The sequence below is a fragment of the Cadophora gregata genome, assembly GCF_030347475.1.
Source record: "Cadophora gregata isolate MNR1 chromosome Unknown scaffold_1, whole genome shotgun sequence".
In the NCBI taxonomy this organism is placed as follows: domain Eukaryota; kingdom Fungi; phylum Ascomycota; class Leotiomycetes; order Helotiales; family Ploettnerulaceae; genus Cadophora; species Cadophora gregata.
The window spans coordinates 2,392,121-2,409,294 of record NW_026695924.1 but is presented as its reverse complement, the minus strand read 5'-3'; the positions used below and the strand labels follow the sequence as shown (position 1 = coordinate 2,409,294).

The 17,174-nt window shown below is 48.2% G+C and overlaps 5 protein-coding genes across 5 annotated transcripts; 3 read left to right on the top strand and 2 right to left on the bottom strand.

The window, feature by feature from the left end:
- Positions 1 to 822: 822 nt before the first annotated feature.
- Positions 823 to 2,627, top strand: ONS95_000798 (uncharacterized protein; the record flags this gene model as incomplete). The annotated part of the gene is made up of 5 exons (XM_058493971.1): positions 823 to 1,173; positions 1,229 to 1,785; positions 1,838 to 2,055; positions 2,105 to 2,255; positions 2,312 to 2,627. 5 exons carry the CDS (start codon positions 823 to 825, stop codon positions 2,625 to 2,627), a joined length of 1,593 nt encoding a protein of 530 aa, XP_058364173.1.
- Positions 2,628 to 4,216: 1,589 nt separating this feature from the next.
- On the top strand, positions 4,217 to 5,823 carry ONS95_000797 (uncharacterized protein). Its single transcript, XM_058493970.1, has 3 exons — positions 4,217 to 4,608; positions 4,658 to 5,108; positions 5,176 to 5,823. Exons 1-3 carry the CDS (start codon positions 4,472 to 4,474, stop codon positions 5,251 to 5,253), a joined length of 666 nt encoding a protein of 221 aa, XP_058364172.1. The 5' UTR covers positions 4,217 to 4,471; the 3' UTR covers positions 5,254 to 5,823.
- A 2,929-nt stretch (positions 5,824 to 8,752) lies between these two features.
- On the top strand, positions 8,753 to 12,741 carry ONS95_000796 (uncharacterized protein). The gene is made up of 7 exons (XM_058493969.1): positions 8,753 to 8,862; positions 8,938 to 8,992; positions 9,046 to 9,236; positions 9,296 to 9,954; positions 10,007 to 10,276; positions 10,325 to 10,428; positions 10,479 to 12,741. Exons 1-7 carry the CDS (start codon positions 8,760 to 8,762, stop codon positions 11,068 to 11,070), a joined length of 1,974 nt encoding a protein of 657 aa, XP_058364170.1. The 5' UTR covers positions 8,753 to 8,759; the 3' UTR covers positions 11,071 to 12,741.
- On the bottom strand, positions 11,360 to 12,320 carry ONS95_000795 (uncharacterized protein; the record flags this gene model as incomplete). The annotated part of the gene is made up of 2 exons (XM_058493968.1): positions 11,360 to 11,673; positions 11,786 to 12,320. The coding sequence occupies 2 exons, from the start codon at positions 12,318 to 12,320 to the stop codon at positions 11,360 to 11,362; spliced, it is 849 nt and encodes a 282-aa protein (XP_058364171.1).
- A 706-nt stretch (positions 12,742 to 13,447) lies between the features above and the next one.
- ONS95_000794 (uncharacterized protein) lies at positions 13,448 to 16,979 on the bottom strand. The gene is made up of 2 exons (XM_058493967.1): positions 15,708 to 16,979; positions 13,448 to 15,652 (listed from the first exon to the last, which is right to left on the bottom strand). Exons 1-2 carry the CDS (start codon positions 16,837 to 16,839, stop codon positions 13,752 to 13,754), a joined length of 3,033 nt encoding a protein of 1,010 aa, XP_058364169.1. The 5' UTR covers positions 16,840 to 16,979; the 3' UTR covers positions 13,448 to 13,751.
- Between the last annotated feature and the right edge of the window lie 195 nt (positions 16,980 to 17,174).

Sequence of the window (17,174 nt, the reverse complement as noted above, 5' to 3'; positions counted from 1 at the left end):
GATATTCGTATTACTAGATTCGGTTTAACTTGTAATTAGTCAGCGAGCACAGACAGAAAAACTGTAACAGGTAAACAGAAAAGTGTTTTGCAAGAACACTTTTCAAACCTATATACAAAAGCTTTACGCTAAAGCTACGCGAGACTTTACTATTAACCTAGAGCTATCCACCTCCCTAAGTAATATTAGGTAAAGCGTGCACGGCTAGAAAAAGTGTTCTTTGCAAAATCCAGCTACTAAAGTACATAAGGTAGGTACTTTCCTCGCAGATTTGCAGGGCGGAAACTCACATGTTCTCCTTTTGACTGGGCTCGTGCCCGGCTTGAAAATAATTCAAGCGAGACATCGGACCACCTACAGTTTACGTAGATCGAGAAATAATACTGTAAGTTCCCCTGACTTTCTAGCTGCAAGGAGTTTTCCTCTTTCGTTTGTCTAAACATAGGAGAGCCAAGTTCTTTCCCGACAGGGCCGATCATGCGCTCCGAAAACCTAAATTCTAATTAAGCACATCTCATTTCGGTGCTGGAGAACTGTCCTGCGACGTAGTACCGGCGCCCATCACGCCTTGTAGCAAACTTTTTCACAGACTGCTTGACCACGAGGACCGGAAATTAGCGTGTTGACAACAAATCAGCGCGGGGTAGCGGGTACCTGACGACTGACCGACGATCCCCCTCTCTCTGTACGTATATATAAGATGCCGAGCCCAAGTTCGGGAGCGAAAGAAATGGCTGAAACCAAGCTCCTTCATTCGACGACGAGTATCCGGTCGAATATCTTCATCTACTTGGGAACTAGCTGAAGTTGGTAGACCGCACAATGAAGGGCTTCCAATTCACTTCGGGATTTCTGGCTACGGCCGTGGTTGTGGCTGTCGTTCAAGCACAATGTCCGGACTACGCGGATTACTCGAAGCAGCGACACGAGCCGTTCAGTACGGGCAAATATCAGCTCTCTTACATGCGACCTGCACCGGCATGTCGGACGTTCAACTCTTCGATCGTGGAGGATACGATCACGAGTATGAAGTCTGTGATCAAGGATCCCGATTTGTATCGATTGTTTGAGAATTCGTTCCCAAATTCGTTGGATACGGCCGTTAAGTGGAAGGGTTTTGCGGCGAATAATTCGAAGGAGGAGTTGACGTTTCTGATCACGGGAGATATTAATGTGAGTTGATTTACCTGAGGGCGGGGAGATTTTGAGTGTTGACTAACTGCTCCAGGCAATGTGGTTGCGAGACTCGGCCAATCAGATGCAGAGCTATTTGTCTCTGCTCAAAGCAAACTCAAGTTATGATTCCCTTGCAAGCTTGTACAGAGGAGTCATAAACTTGCAAGCTCGATACATCAACGAAGCACCACACTGCAACTCCTTCCAGCCTCCCGTCGAATCTGGCCTTGGACCTTCCCGGAATTGGGGCAGTCAGACACCAGATGTTTTTACACCTCCTGCCTCGACCCAGACCGTTTTCGAGTGTAAATACGAGTTGGATTCTCTCGCGGCGTTCCTCGAGATTTCGACCGATTACTACGAAGCTACCAACGACATTGAGTTCTTTAAGAACTTCCAATGGGTCGCTGCAGTTAATACAATCATTTCCACCACGGAAGCTCTTCTCATCGGAACTTACGCCTCGAATGGCTCAGTCAATGCGAGCCCATACACGTGGTTGCGAGACACGACGAGTGCAACGGAAACTGTTTCTAATTCTGGTCGCGGAAATCCAGTTCAAGATGGAACTGGTTTGGTCCGGTCGGCGTTCCGTCCAAGTGATGATTCGTAGGTCTCGCTTTCTCTTCGTTTGTAAAACCATAAACTGACTTTGGGATAGCACGATCTTTCAGCTCTTCATCCCCGCCAATATGATGTACTCGCGCTACCTAGATTCAGCATCCAAGATTATGGCCAACATCGGAAACCAGAGAAATCTCGCAAACCACATGCACAATTTCGCAGGCAGAATCAGAGAAGCTATTACCAAGTACGGTATCGTCAATGATCCAAAGTATGGGCAGGTTTATGCGTTTGAAGTTGATGGATACGGCTCAGGTATTTCCAGTTTTAATGATTACTGTATATCGTTTTCTAATCGGTGTAGCAAATCGCATGGATGACGCCAATATTCCCAGCTTGCTCTCAGCGCCTTTCATCGGCTACCTCAACGTCAGCGACCCTGTCTACCAAAATACCAGAAAATACGTTCTCAGCAAAGACAACCCCTATTTCATGCGTGGCCCCGTCATCAATGCGTAAGTCCCAACTTTTCCTCCCCTTCACATCCAATATCTCAGCTAATCCCCCCCAGCATCGGCGGTCCCCACGCCGGCTTCGGCCAAGCCTGGCCCATGGCAAGCATCATCCGGATCTTCACGACCGGCGACTCCCATGAGATCGAGAGTACGCTGAAGGAGATTGTCAGTAGCACGGACGGACTGGGCCTGATCCACGAGTCGATCAACTCGTTCAATCAGAGCCAGTGGACGAGACAGTGGTTCTCGTGGGCGAATGGCTTGTTTGGTCAGTGCTTGTTGGATTTGAAGGAGAGGAAGCCGAGTGCGCTGAAGGCAAGCTATCAGCCAGCGGTTGGGGGGCGTTGCTTGTCGTCGAGAGGGGGGAAGTGAGATGAGGAAATTGGTAATAGTAATGGGGAGGTGTTGAAATTGTTATTTTGCCTCGGTGAAGAGACCTTCTACAAGACTTTACTTTTTATTCAAGGGGATTTTCTGCTACCAGTGAGCGAAAATGAAAAGGGTGGAATTGGAGAGCAGGGAGGGGGGGTCCTCAAAATCTTCTCATGCTCTATACTCCATAGTGAGTAGAAGGCGCTAAATTCACATGTATCAACATGTCTCTACTTTTGATATCCGACACGAGAAAGGTACGTACTTGGGGGCCGTATTGGGGATCCGTAAGTTATCAGGAGTGACTTAGTTCATCCGCACGTCTCGCATTCAGTTCCGGCAAAGAAAGGGAATTTAAAACGGGAATGGATGGAGGAAGACCAATAGGTAAACACACTCTTGCACGATTGGGCACAGGATCCAGCTATTGTGACAGCGGGCTAGCGTTGCACCAGGTCTGTTTTTCCGACAAGGCGAAATTTATAATTACTTGAAAGCCCCTTTCAAAGCGTAACATTTCGAAGAAAGACCTGCTTCGCGGGCATAACTGGAACAGTGCAGCTTGGCGAATTAAGCGAGACGTCAACACCGCAGTCAACACCGCGGCCCAGACATTAATTCTGAACTGTTGAAAATGGTCAGAGTAGTGCGATACCTTGAAGAGTAACATACAAATATACTTCTACACATTACGTGATTAAATCAATCCTGTCCATCTTGCCATGCTTCAACGCTCACGTCGTGCCTGGTAACGTCAATCACGAGCTGGCTGAAAAACTCAGCCGTGATAGCATCATCAATTCTGTTGCTACCTGCACACAACGAACCGAGGTCTGTGATACTCAGCTGACGAGAAAAGATGTTCTTTACAGACTCACAACGCTGCCTCAAAGACCAACAAAAGTTAGCAATTGCTAGCTTACAGAAAGTGATGCAGTATGATGATGGTCGCGAAACCCATGTTCACAACTGTGTCCCAGAACGCATCGACAACAAAGCGTTGTTGCACTATAAGTCCACTGAAGTGGTGGCTGGACAGATATCTCTGTGGCTTTCAAGGCAGGTTCGAAAATCTATTTTTGATTTCAGAGCGGAAGTGGGCAAGAATGCAACAAATTGAAGAATTCCTGGTGGAAGTTCATGAAAGCAATTTGGTTCTGGATTCTGTATGGGCAAAAGAAACCATTGTAGAGAAAATACGTGCATGATCATTACGACATGGAACCATAGTGCTTTGTTTCCGATTGGATCTGCAATCAAGGACCAATTTCTCTTTATGTACTGGAAATGGATACCCTTTCGTTCCAATGAGCCAGTTGCAGACAGATGTCAACAGGGAAATCTCCAGCGCCTTCTGCGTTGGAGCCTGGGGACAAAGAGCATGGGCTACATGGTGTTGGAATGAGTACGGTTCTGCCAATAGAGCAAAATCCCGTTACTTCCTTCTTTGTTTGCTTATTTCTGGAGGTACTAGAATAGATCGCAACTTGATTTTGCAGGAAGAAAGCATGCTCGGGAACAGAACTTCCTGCCAGACTCATTGTAACACAGGTATGGGATGTGATCCACAAACGAGCTAAAATTAGAAGCTTTGATTTTTTGGAATGCTATTACTGCCCCTCAGAGCAGCTATCAATCACTTTTTGAAGGGTTTCTTTGAGGCAATTACTAGATTGACAATTATTGGTGCCCTTTGGGTGAATGCCCTTTGGATGAACTGAACGTCCTCAGGCGACGGGATGTGGAAATAAGATCAGGCTACTCCTCTTCGCAAACAGAACTTCTTCATCTCAAATCTCCAGAAGATCACTACCTATAAACATCCAGACCTAAATTAAATCGTCATGCCGTTGACTACTTTGCTGAAATTGTCGATCGCGCTCGCCGTTGTGGTCACGAGTACCATGACAATTATTCCTCTACCTCTCGTCGGAGCCTCTACGGTGCCAAAAGTTCCAGGCTCCATCAACATCAAGAACCTGTAATGCTTTCTGTCGTCTCATACTGTATCCATCACTGACGTTAAGCAGTTGCCCTTATTCTGTTTACATCTGGGACCGAATCACCGATGGCTGCCAGGACCAGGGTGTAAATACAATATGCAAATCCGACGGTGGTGAGCCCTACGTCGTAGCAAAGCCAGTTCCAGTGAGCGGCATGCCGACAAAGATGGTGATAAATGCATACACAGAGTTCCTGTCCGCCTCTGCGAATTGGGAGAATTTGCCACGCGCAATCAAGATTTCTCGGGATGGAGATATGTCTGCCGACCCGAAAGCTCACCTCGAGCTCAGCTACGGGCTCTCTTATGCTGATAAATTCCGTTGGGCTTTGACCTCTATTGGCCCAGCTTTTAGGGATGAGAACATAAAGGTTACTCCGTCAGGAGCCGGTGCCGGGCAGGGTGACTGTAAGACAGTTGCTTGCCCAAAGAATGACCCCAAGTGTAATGACGGGGATCGTTACTCGCCAAGGTTACATGTGAGTTCTGCCTCCTAAGTGTACAAGTTTCCCGAGACACGCATTACATTTACTCATGAGTTACTAGATGTGCGAGCCTCAACCGACCATAAATGTAGATCTGTGCCAGGACGAGGTCGATTTCAAAGCCAATCGGGTCACCTAACCTTTGCATCCTCAGCGGTTTGAATAATGGGCTGAATATTTCCATGGTTAAGGACTTTGCTTGACTTCAAAGTCAATTATTGTTTGTTATTTTGTGCTATTAAGTGTTTCCTGCAATGTCAATCATCGAATCGTTGTGTACGCTACCTACCATCTTTGTGGCTCCTAAAGTACTCAACTCCACTTGCCTGGTGATTTTCTTGATGATGTCTTGGGAGTAAAACTTCCCGTGGAAATCCTTCAAGAACACACCGTGAAATGTCTCTGAACCATGGGAACTTACCCAGGTTAGGTGGCAAGGACTGAACGGCTCCCACATGACACGAAACTCAAGAGCTCTCACCTCCTAGCTTCTCATGCCCTGCTTTCTATTTGTAGTCTTGGAGGGCTGCTTGTCAATAATTCGCTCACAGTGAAGGATTTTAAAGCTGATCCAAGAATTGTTGATGTGTCCCGCCTAGCCGTGTTCCAGTCTCCTTCCAATGGAGATATAGGTTGGGTAGGAGGTAGGGTACTTGGCGGATCCAACGGCATTGACGAACAAGAAACCCCACAAGGCTGTCTGCGCCGGAACTAAAGCCGCAAGACTTGAACTTCGGCTCATGAAATAGAGACTCCTAAATAGGGACTTTCCGCCAGCCCCTGTCGTCTTCGAATATTTCAGAATAGGGTATAGCTGCGACTACAATGCCACAGATCGACGAATATTCGCCACATATATAGGTCTAAATCACGATGAAATGTTCGTTTAGACGAATATTTGGATTCTTCCACGATACTCCTTTCGTTTACTATATCTAGCTTAATCGGCTTCGCTTATCCCTTTGATCTTTAAATCTTATATATCTTAGGATAGATCAGATAGGAGCTTGACGTAGTAACCTAACGATCTTTCAACTTAAAGAAACGTGACCAACTAAAATACCCTACATGTGGCATTCTTGAGTATTCGAATGTCGTTAGCGCATAGGGTGCGGAAAGTCTCTAATATCTGGGCACATATACCACAGGCTCTTAGATGATGTGACCCCAAGTTGACCATGACGCAGTGCCAATGATAATGCTATTATACGTGATCTTGTATCTGTCCACAGCTTGCAATTCTGTCATCTTCTTTGTGCAGTGAAGAAGGACCTAGACAGTGGAATGAATCCCTTACTTGCTCCGCATTCCTGGAGTCGCACCGAGAGTTCCGTGGCGCGATTAGCTCCTCAACTCCGTGCTCTGGGATATTTCCGTTGATCCATCCTGTATTCAGTCACAACATCAAATTGAGTATGTGATATGGAGTCGTAGAGAAGGTTCGCACTGTCCGGACATGCATCTTATGTTCTAAGTGTGAAGCTATTCATTGGCTTCCAACTGTACGGTCAAAACCAGAGACTCGGCTCTTTGAAAAAAGTAAATAACGCAGGTAAACGACTCGTGACCTGTTCCAACTCGGAAGCGCACCGGAAACCTTGGCTAGCTTGACATATCCATATTTCTGCGGTAGCTTCCATATGAAACTCAAAGTGCAGCAAAGAGCGGCCTGCATTCTCCATCATACGATTGTGACGAGCATCTGCAGCCTGCATTTTGCGAGCCAACACGCCAAGGCCTGGCCACTCTTGGACGGCAGGTGCCAACCGGAATCCATGTAAAGATGTAATAGACTTGCCGCCAGCAGTGTAATAAGGATGCCAAGGACACCTTAGATCTCGAAGATCCGATCTTGACAAGCTGTCCTTGTTTTTTCTGGAAGAATTATAGAAAAAATCTATTTGCCATTTGTGGCGCCAAGAAGCGTGTGGCCAACCTCCCGGGTAACGGCAACTTATGGACCCGTGGGCTCTCAGAGATGTGTCAAATCGAGTGGAAAGCAGTAGAGAGGAGATGCAGACAAGGATAACGGACGGACGAATCAAGCACTGAAATAGGCAGGTAAGGAGCTATATGATCCGCTCAACATCATCTACTCCTGCCTTTATATCCGAGCCTCCGCCCACTGGGGTCCTTCACAGTGGATGCATCGCACTGTCCGGCAATTGACATGTCAAGTTCCATTGTCAACAGCAATTAACAATCCGATCTTTTGTCTCAACCATCGTACTGTATCGACTAACACGTGGTCCTACAAGAAGAAATCATATTAAGCGGAAGAGTCGGGCCTTTGAATAATACTTTACCAATCCGAGTTTCGCTTCGCTTTTGTAAGTGACAATTCCGATGATCCGTACACATACATACACAATTTTTATTTCATGGCACAAAACTGTGCGCTGTCATGAGGGAGGGACCCCGAACCCGAAGATGGACAATTCCCGTGGCGCCACACCTTTCTACAGTAGTGGGGTTGACAGGGAAGCTCACAAAACGAAGACATGCAATGCAATTCGTTGACTCGGACAATCTTTCCGTGAAGTCTCTTGGCATCACGTCTTGGGGCTCAAAAGGCTGAAAAGCGTTGGGTAGGGGTAGGGGAAGGGGTAGGGGTAGGGGTCCATCGTCTGGGAATGACGAGATGGATGGATGGATACCTACTGCTTCTGCATGCAAGCCAGTAGTAGTGGACGCACTTTCTCCCCCTCAACAGAAAGAAGTCTTCCTTTCGAAACATGATTCTTAATCCGTCCTAATACCTTAATAGGTACACAAATACAGACAACGTGACCTTGCCAGGTTTGGAGCAGTGTTTAGATCGTGTAGAAGCAGCAACGAGCAAACATCCAATCCTGGATTTCGAAGCATCACTTGCTTCAAAACTCCGACCGCAAATTGCCCAGGAGCCGCACGCCATTGTGTCCCCTTCCCCTGTCCAGCTGGAAGTTACATGTCAGCCTTGTGAACGTGCTCGGCGCTCGCACGCAGTCTGCAGTAGTGGTGTTGGAAGCTCGCCTGCAGCCCCAGATCGTCTGTTTCCAGATGCAAAAGTGGATGTTGGTCGTCCACCATGGACACCATGGACACCATATCCAAGACTGGGCATCCCACTCGTCGTCGTCCTTGCATCACCAATTGTTATTATTGTGGCTAAAGCCCAAGCAAATTGAACCCCTTCGAAGCCCCGAGCTCGCCGTGATAGCCGATTCCCGTGTTGGCCGCCTCCTGGAAGCATGGATCCGTCTGGCAAGCGCTTGGCAGCGAGAGGGCAGTCTTGCAGTCCATACAGTAGTAGTAGAGCCGCTGCAAAGACCGCTGGGGTTCCTAGCTTTCACTGTCCTGACTCCTGGCTCCTGACTCCTGACTCCTGTGGCTGGAAGGCCGAGAAGGCCCAGTCCAGTAATGCCAAATGCCACTGTGCGCCAGCATCAGAAGGTACCCTTCGGAGCCCCCCCTTGGCCCCCCTTGCCCCCCCTTGCCCCCCCTTGCCCCCCCTTGCCCCCCCTTGCCCCCCCCCCCCCCCCCCCCGCAGAGGCACCGCGCGATATCCCCACAAGCAACAAGTCGGGACCGATGCAAGGTCCCCAAATACCTTAACCGTCCCTCCCGCAACGGCCCTTTCCCATTCTTCTCGCTCGCAATGGCATGTACGAGTACCTAGAGATGGAGGCTCAGAGCCTGTCGGCCTGCAATCAATGTGGAAAGAAGTTCCAACGTAAAGCTCATCTCTTGCGACACCAGCAACAACGTAAGTCGAGTCCTCTCTTCAGCACCTTCGGGGTTTCGGCGGGCGGATATAAGTTAACCAGGTGGGATGCGACAGATTCCGGAGATAGGCCGTACAGCTGTAAATTTTGCGCAAAGACATTCAAGCGCAGGTATGTACTTCCAAATGACTACCAGGACTGTATATTGACTGACGATACTTCAGTGATGTTCTGCGAGACCATTTCAGTAGGTGCGAACGCCGGGGAACTTCTGCCATTCCAAGTTCGCTCGAGAGGGGCAGAAAACGACATGCATGCGACGAATGCTCCCGGCTGAAGGTCAAATGCGACAACAATGTTCCATGCCGAAAATGCACAGAATTTGGGAGGAAATGTGTAAAGACACGGACTTCAAGTGTGTCTTCCCTATGCGCTGCGTTTGTGAAACCTGACAATCCTGATGTTGAGCCACAGCAAATGCCTCGATCACATCGAGCCCAGAAGAGCAACACTCGCAAACGCCTCCTCCTTCGACCCCTGAAACGACGAATGATCGTAATTCTATCGGATTTCTCCTGAATTGTCCCAGCGAGAATGATTTCATCAGAGAATTTCCGCAATCGTCAACGAGAAGTCCGAGTAGCAAGCCAGAGATATTGTCAGGCCAGTCATCTGCAAAGGAATATGGCGCGCCAAGCTCTGCCTCCAGCACAACATCGGTTTTCCAGCAGTATGGGCACATGATACGGGAGAACAATATCGACGTCTTTCTCAACCGGTTGGAGTTTCAGAACTTCGAGCAACAGACAAACAACTGGCAGATGCCAAATGAAAACATGATCCTGTGGTCTGGGTCCGACTCGCTCTTCCTGGACCGAAGGGTCTTGGAGCAAAGAGCTTTCGACATTAGAGAAAAGCTGCGATATACTGCAGCCGTACAGAATCCGCCACATCTACCTACCAAGGAGTTAATAGATGCTATTGAGCTGATTACTGCCGATAAACTTGCGGCTTACATCAAGCTCTACTTCAGGCATTGGCATAAACATGCCCCGATGGTTCACGAGGCGACTTTCAACCCATGCACTGCTGCACTCCCTCTCGTTTTGTCCTTAATGAGTCTTGGTGGAATGGTATTTAACCTAAGATTGTCCCGTGAAGATCACATGCTGACCTCTGTACCAGTATTCAAAAGAGTCGGGAGATGTTGCAAAGCTAAAGAGTCTCTTGGATACCATAGAAGGCTACATTTACTCCATTCCCGGCTTGAGTGATGAGTATGAAATGCCAGGCCGGCTATATGCTAAGCACGGAGAGACCGCGTCACCAGAATGGCAGCAGTACCAATTGGAAGAGCTGCAAGGAGCCTACCTAATGATTGTATTACAATACTGGACTGGAAACCCGACAGCTAGGACCAGAGTCCGCCAACAACGATTTCCAAAAGTCGTGCATGTATGTTTCGGTCGAAGTAAGACTATAATGTGTACTGACGATTTACAGATTTTCCATCTTCTAGAAGTGCTCACAATGCAACACTCTCCGACCTTTTTGATACACGACCAGACGTCCTTCCGAGCGTGGATACGGAAAGAATCGTTCATTCGGTTTGTTACCTTCGGCTGTCCATCGCGCAAACTTGCTAACAAAGTGACAGAACTGCTACAATGGCAACAATGCTCGACCATGCCTTCGGCATTTTCAATAATGTGTCTCCTCATTTCCAATGGGCGGAAATTGACCTCCCATTTCCAAGTGATGACACGTTCTTCCAAATATCCAATTTTGACGAAATGGTAGCGAAATCAGCCATTCCAAGACTTGGAATGAAGATTAAAGAAGCCTTTCTCATCCTCTTTTCCGTAGAGGGCGCAGAAGATGAGCTCGATGTTTTGAGGCGAGGGAAAGTGACTGCTCTTGACATGCAGTTGCTCGTCCATTTTCTTTACACTCACGTGTGGGCTTCCACTTTCTCAAGCCCCATGGCTTCCATACCCGGCACCAACATACAGAGACTCACAGCGCCATTCCACCTAGCTATGCGAAATTGGAGAGCCCTATGGGACGAGATCAAAGCTAGTGCAAGAGAGGAGGAGTGGAATATGCTCGGATTTCAGAGAACGGCAGAATCGTACTACGATGCTGTCAGGTCGATCTTGGGCGTGTTTGAGAGGAGGGAAGGTCGATTCCCGCCCATACCTAGCGATTGTGAGAAGGGCAGCCATTTGAAGAGGTTATTGAGTTTCTGAAATAATACTGGACTGGCAAACTTGCCAGATGGTGGTCATTCTGGTAGATTGTCTCCTTGAGACAATCATGTTGGACAGGGAGAGTTCATGGAGCATAGTTCAATATTTGCGAACGGTTGACGCTAATGGGGATTTTGGAAGAGAGGCGCTCTTGTTGCATTTCTGGGCGTCATGGCAAGGCGGTTATACCAACGAGATCGACTCTAGGCCTGAATGGTTGGCTACTCAATGAATAACATCTTCTACTCTCTGCTCACCCTAATCCTTCATCTTCATACAATCCTTCAAATCACATACCAAGACTCCTAGCAAATTCCTCCCGCGCCGCCTTCTTTGTAAGAGCAAAAGCATGGTAATCGTCATCCCACTCCTCACCGTCCTCCGGAATTGCAGCCAAGCGCTTATTCGCCAACTCAACGAGCTCCTTTAAGCGCACGGTCGATTCCCTGATCGCATTAACAGTCTGCTGGTGGATCTCGTGCGTTGCGGAGATGAGATGGATGTACTGCGGCACCGTCCTGTGTGCGAGAGCATGTGTGATCGGCTCGATGATGGTATCTCTGATGAGCTTTTCGCAATCGATGATATGCTGGCGGCAAGCAACTATGAGTCCTCTGATCAGCAAAATCCCATTTTTTTTTTTCAATACAATCTTCGATGGCTTGCTTCTCTGTAGCCCAACCCAGAAAGCGAAGTTTAGAGAAAATAAACTCACACTCAACACACTCCTTCACACCCTCACACCTCGCAATCTCCATCACAAAAGCCCTCGATCTATTCTCATTCCCGTCCGCGAAACAACTAAACATCTTCCCAAACTCATCAACATCCAGCTCTCCATCCTTCCAAAACCTTCTCAGTTCGCCAATGAGTCCCTTTTTGAGCGTGGCCTCATTCCTGGTCTTCTGACGGTTGAGGATCGTAGAGAAGAGCGAGGTTCTGTGCGTGATGTAGCTGGTTATCTTGGTGGCGAGCTGGAGCGAGAGGTGCAGATCCGAGAGCCGTTGGCTGATGGTGTTGAGTTCCGTTGGGGTCGGTGTGCGGTAGTCGATCTGTGAGGGGGATGGCTTGGGCGGCGCGGCATTGCTGGGTTCGGGGGTGGATGAGGGTGATGTGGAGATCGAAGAGGGACTGAGGTTGGAGTCGTCCAGGGTGGAGGAGTCTGGTGTAGTGGGAGTTGTGGGTGGTGATGAAGATGGTGTTGCCATTATGGCTGGTGGCGGTGAATGGTCTGGCTCTGGGCTTGACATGGCGATCGAGCAGAAAGCACGGCGACGATGCAAGTTCAAGGAATGGCTTCGCGAGACACGAGGCGGAGGTTGATTTGTTTGTTTGTTGATGCCACGCGCTCGCTAAAATGCCTTGAATCGGAATAGTGGTGTAAGTTTCTTCATAGACTTGAACGTCAACTTCGCCGCTGGACTCACAGTCAGGCATTTCGCTTTGCTGTCATACGAATCATTTTGAAGGTTTGAAGCTACTTTGCAGCATTCGAGTTATCGCTTCAGTCCTTGCAAAGGATCGTGATATCAGATGCTGAGGATATCAGATGCTGAGGATATCAGATGCTGAGTATAAAACGTTGTTTACGAACATCGGGATCAAGCCAAGGAAGATGAACATCCAAGGAGACTTGATTGATCAATCAACCCTATGAAATGAAAACAAAATCATGAAAAGGTCTAATTATACCAATGAAATCGAATAACCCAAGACCCACTACCGTCGAAAGCGCAACAGCCGGTCCAAAGCAAACATGGCGGCACTCGCGTTCCTACTCACCCAGCTTCTCAAGAAATCCTCCCCCTTCCCGCTTCATCTAACCAAATAAGCAGATTTCTTACAACCGTGGGCGTTTCCGGCTCGTTTTGTATACGCTCGCCCTTGACGCAAGTCTCTAGCTTCTACTCACACGCCCTTGACGCAAGTCTCTGGCTCTTTATGCATCACGCTCCGTTCCTGACGCAGACTCTTTGGGGTGGTTATGCGATAGTAGCTCATTACTTGTAGCAGAATTTCCAGTGTTTCCTTCTTTTTTTTGTTCATGTTGACATTGTCACGGTGAAGGCTGAAATTGTAAGCGAGACGGGCCACTTCGGTGGTAGGTGACGACAACAACAGTAGAGATCATGAGACAATCTCACGTCTAGTTGCTATGTTCAACACTTGAGTTATAACGACCCACATAGGATGAAGAGCCCAGGAATTGGGCACAAAATGAAACCGCGCCAACTACAGTTGACCTTCCGAAAGTAAACAGTGCAAGACAAATATGACTATCTCCAGCGTGACTGTGGATTGACAGAACCAGAGCGAAATCTATCATTAAGCACCCGGTATTCAAACATAGCAGATTGGTCATGTACGGTCCACGACTGGCTTATAAAGTGAAAAGCACGAGGTTCATTCTCATACGATGACAGCCATAGAGCGATCTCTTGAAGGTCTATTTCATTCTCTCCACCATGTACTCCGATACCGAAAGACAGGCCAGTCCAAGTATAATAGGTATCTCAAAAGGCCTGCAATACCATGCAATAGCCAACATAATATGCAACGTGATCACGTTCTTGCAAATGCGAGAGGTCATGTTCAATGAGTCATTATCCAAGAAACGCCATTCCATCCAATGCCAATACTCTACACTTACCACCCATACCCACAACCCATAGTAGCGTAACTCATGATGACGGTCCCCGTTTCATAGTCGGCGGCTTGAACCCCTGACCCTTCCTACTTGCCCATCCATCCATACTCCTCTTCAAACCCAAGGTCTTCCGCACACCACCGCCATTCTGAAGCAGAGACACTGTGGTCTCATGCTTCGACAAAGGCGGTCGGATCAGTGGTAACATAGCTGGTTTGGCAGTTAGCCCGACGGGTTTTGGTGGCACTTTGTCTGTTTGCGGGACAGGAGGAGGCTTTGACCTGGGTGGTGATGAAGAGAGAAAGACGTAGTCGTTCCTTGAGGATTGTACATCGAGATGGCCAGCCTGTCGCGGTCGTGTTCCCGGATTACCAGCGCCTAGACGGTGTTTCGATAATTCCGGGTCGATGCCAGTCGACTCTGTATGTGTCGGTACTGCCCTGGGTAGATTGAAATTCTTCGAAACTGGAGGCACAACAGATCTCGACAGGTCCACTTCTTTGCCCGTGGCAGGTATCTTTCTTGCAAGCTGAGGCTCAGACTTCCCAAGAAATCCAAAAAGAGTGCCCTGTCCCTCGGGAAGCTTAGATTTCTGCTTCCCTTGCTTCTTCGTTCCATTTTGAGAAGCATCTGCATCTTGCAGATCACCCACAGCGCAGTTCACTGACTGCTCCTTCAACACTTGCATATGCGAACCCGCGCTCACAAACCCGCTATGCATAGTTAAGCCAGCAGCAGTGAAACTGGATGCTCGGTCCATCGTGGTGACATACGTGGGCTTCCAGTTCCTCTCTGGCCCTTCTTCCAGGTTGCTGATACTTCTGCCAAGCTCAACTCGTCGACGCTTCGGAGCTTGTTGTCCCACATTGAAAGTAGGGTTACCTCCTTTCATGGAATCCCACCTGGATTCTTTCTCCTCTTTATCTTCGTCACCGCCTTCCGGAAATAAATCATCCTCTGTGCTTGTGAGTGTTGCAGAAGAAAGTTGGATCGACTTTGTTGACGGCAAATTTCGTCGCAATATTTGAGCCATGGACTGAACTGTAGAGGACCACAGTGAAGGGCCCTTCGCATCAAGCAATGGAGCAAGGCCCGGTGGTGTTAAGAATGGTGAGAGAATCGTGTCCTCGCCCTGAGAGTTCTTCAAAGGACAGCTCATATACAAAAGAGCTTTTGCTCTTGTCATAGCCACGTAGAGAAGTCGCCGCTCTTCATTGGTGTCTTCGGCACGGGAATGTGGTATCGATCCTTGGTAGGTAGCAGGAATAAAAACTACAGGCCATTCGAGACCCTTGGCAGCATGTATCGTTGAGATGGTAACTTGTGCGGTTGGAGCGCCTTCAGTATCGTCACTCTTGACTTCTGATGCAAGTGCTACATTCGCAAGAAATCTGGACAATGTTGCCGCATCCTCATCCTGTTTCAAACCATCAACCTCCGGGAGTGCTTCATCCTCGTATCCATAGGATATGATATTTTCAAAGTCGATAGCTTGTGTAATAAGCTCTTGTACATTGTCCCATCTGGCCTTGTGGACATCGCCTTGATGCTCCTCGAGCCACCTCTCATAATTCGTTTTGGTGAGCACGAAATTGATCAATCCGGATATCGACAAACGTTCGTCGCCTGACGCAGCCAGCTTACTCCTTCCCGTCAGGATGATGTTTACAAAACCTGTGAGGTTCTGCTCCACCTTGTTCTTAAGCTTCGTCTTCGCTGTTCGCTTTCCTTGTACAATCCCCAAAACCAGGGTCCACAAGGTAATTTTTGATTGATCTGCCTCTTCTAACAAGTCCTTAATAGTTGCTTCTCCAATCCTTCTGGACGGGGTGTTAATGATTCGCGCCAGCGCGTCGTTATTGTCGGGTTGGTTGATAACTCTTAGATAGTCTAATACAGTTTTGATCTCAACTCGGTCATAAAATCGAAGACCACCTGGCAAAAGTAAGAATTATACCAGGCTTAAGGTGCTGAAGATGTAGCAACTCACCAACCATTCTATATGCAATGCCGGCCTTCCCCAACGCAGTTTCAATAAGACGAGACAATGCAGAAGATCGAAGCAAGACAGCGAAGTCATATAGATCAAGTAGATCTCCGGTCATTCCTCTGACCCTCTGAATCTCTGTTACAATCCATTGTGCTTCTTTATGTGCTCCTGCCAGTCTTCGAAGCACAGGCCTCGTTCCAACAGTATGGGTCGCCAGGAGAGATTTTGCGACTCTGGAGCTGTCTTGCTCGATCACATTCAACGATGTCAATAAAATAGCCCCAGAAGACCGGTAGTTCTCCTCCAAAGCAATTGTGACCGTATCTGGATATTGACGAAGCATTCGCTTATAGTTCTTTATTTCTGCTGCCCGAAAGCCATAGATACTCTGGTCCGGGTCTCCTACAATTGTGATGCGTTTCCGGTGCGCAGCAAACAGCCGCATCAAATCGAATTGAACCAAGTTTGTGTCTTGGAACTCGTCAATCAAAACAGCCTCCACGTTCGAAACACAAGAAGGGTGATTACGCAAAAGGTCGACACATCGAAGGAGTAGGTCATCGTAGTCGAGGAGATTGGACCTCCGGAGAGCTTCTTCATACTCGGCGTAGCACTTTTCGAACTCCTGCTCCTCCACATGCTTCGCACCAGATTTGCTTCTCGATATTGGATGATCCACAGACGTCCGAGCCTTCAATCCGCTGATCCGCGACCGAGCAACCTTTGCATCTATCATGAAATCGTGCCTCTTGACGATACGCTTGATGATAGCCAGAGAATCTGCACTGTCAGCAATCCCGAAGTCCTTTTTGATGTCTATAAGATGTCCGTATCGAGCCAGATATCGCCGCGCAATACTGTGGAAGGTTCCAAGTATCAGTTTCGACTCCGTGCCATTCCCTATCAGCTTTCCAATCCGCTCCTTCATCTCACGCGCCGCCTTGACAGTGAACGTCGCAACGATGATATTCCATGGCTGCAGACCCTGCGCGAGTAGCCATGCTGTTCGCGAGGTGAGAGTATGTGTTTTTCCGCTCCCAGGCCCGGCAAGAATGGCCAATGTATCTGCGAAGGAAGATACGGCGGCCTGTTGAGACTGGTTAAGGTTGGTGAGAAGGCCGTCTGGATTCATCGTTTGCGGCACGTCCTGGGCTTGTTAATAATTTCGTTTTCCTCGCAGTTCCAGGTCCCATATCCCAACGGACTCCGTAGCCATTGATTTGTAACGGATTATCAATGCTGCTACGTTGTGGGGTGGCTTCGAAGCTGCTGGGTATTGGAAATAACAAATTACGAAAGACGCGTCTTCTCTCGCGATCAAATCTCGTGGTCACGTGGAGGACATTCTAATTCTTCCAAACATACCTTCCCTTAATCCAAGCCCGCTTGATCATTACATTCAAGTCAGAATGGTTGGCCATAAGAAGTCAAGGTTATCATACATTTGACAGTAATATTTGCTTGATA

What these genes read in the sequence shown, in the direction of transcription:
- ONS95_000797 (XM_058493970.1), top strand. Translation starts at nt 4,472, where the DNA reads ATGCCGTTGACTACTTTGCTGAAATTGTCGATCGCGCTCGCCGTTGTG. An exon ending in TCCATCAACATCAAGAACCT is followed by an intron (nt 4,609 to 4,657) that starts GTAATGCTTTCT and finishes GACGTTAAGCAG; the next exon opens with TTGCCCTTATTCTGTTTACA. An exon ending in GTTACTCGCCAAGGTTACAT is followed by an intron (nt 5,109 to 5,175) that starts GTGAGTTCTGCC and finishes ATGAGTTACTAG; the next exon opens with ATGTGCGAGCCTCAACCGAC.
- ONS95_000796 (XM_058493969.1), top strand. Translation starts at nt 8,760, where the DNA reads ATGTACGAGTACCTAGAGATGGAGGCTCAGAGCCTGTCGGCCTGCAAT. An exon ending in GCAAAGACATTCAAGCGCAG is followed by an intron (nt 8,993 to 9,045) that starts GTATGTACTTCC and finishes ACGATACTTCAG; the next exon opens with TGATGTTCTGCGAGACCATT. An exon ending in CGGAAAGAATCGTTCATTCG is followed by an intron (nt 10,429 to 10,478) that starts GTTTGTTACCTT and finishes ACAAAGTGACAG; the next exon opens with AACTGCTACAATGGCAACAA.
- ONS95_000794 (XM_058493967.1), bottom strand. Translation starts at nt 16,839, where the DNA reads ATGAATCCAGACGGCCTTCTCACCAACCTTAACCAGTCTCAACAGGCC. An exon ending in CATTGCATATAGAATGGTTG is followed by an intron (nt 15,653 to 15,707) that starts GTGAGTTGCTAC and finishes TACTTTTGCCAG; the next exon opens with GTGGTCTTCGATTTTATGAC.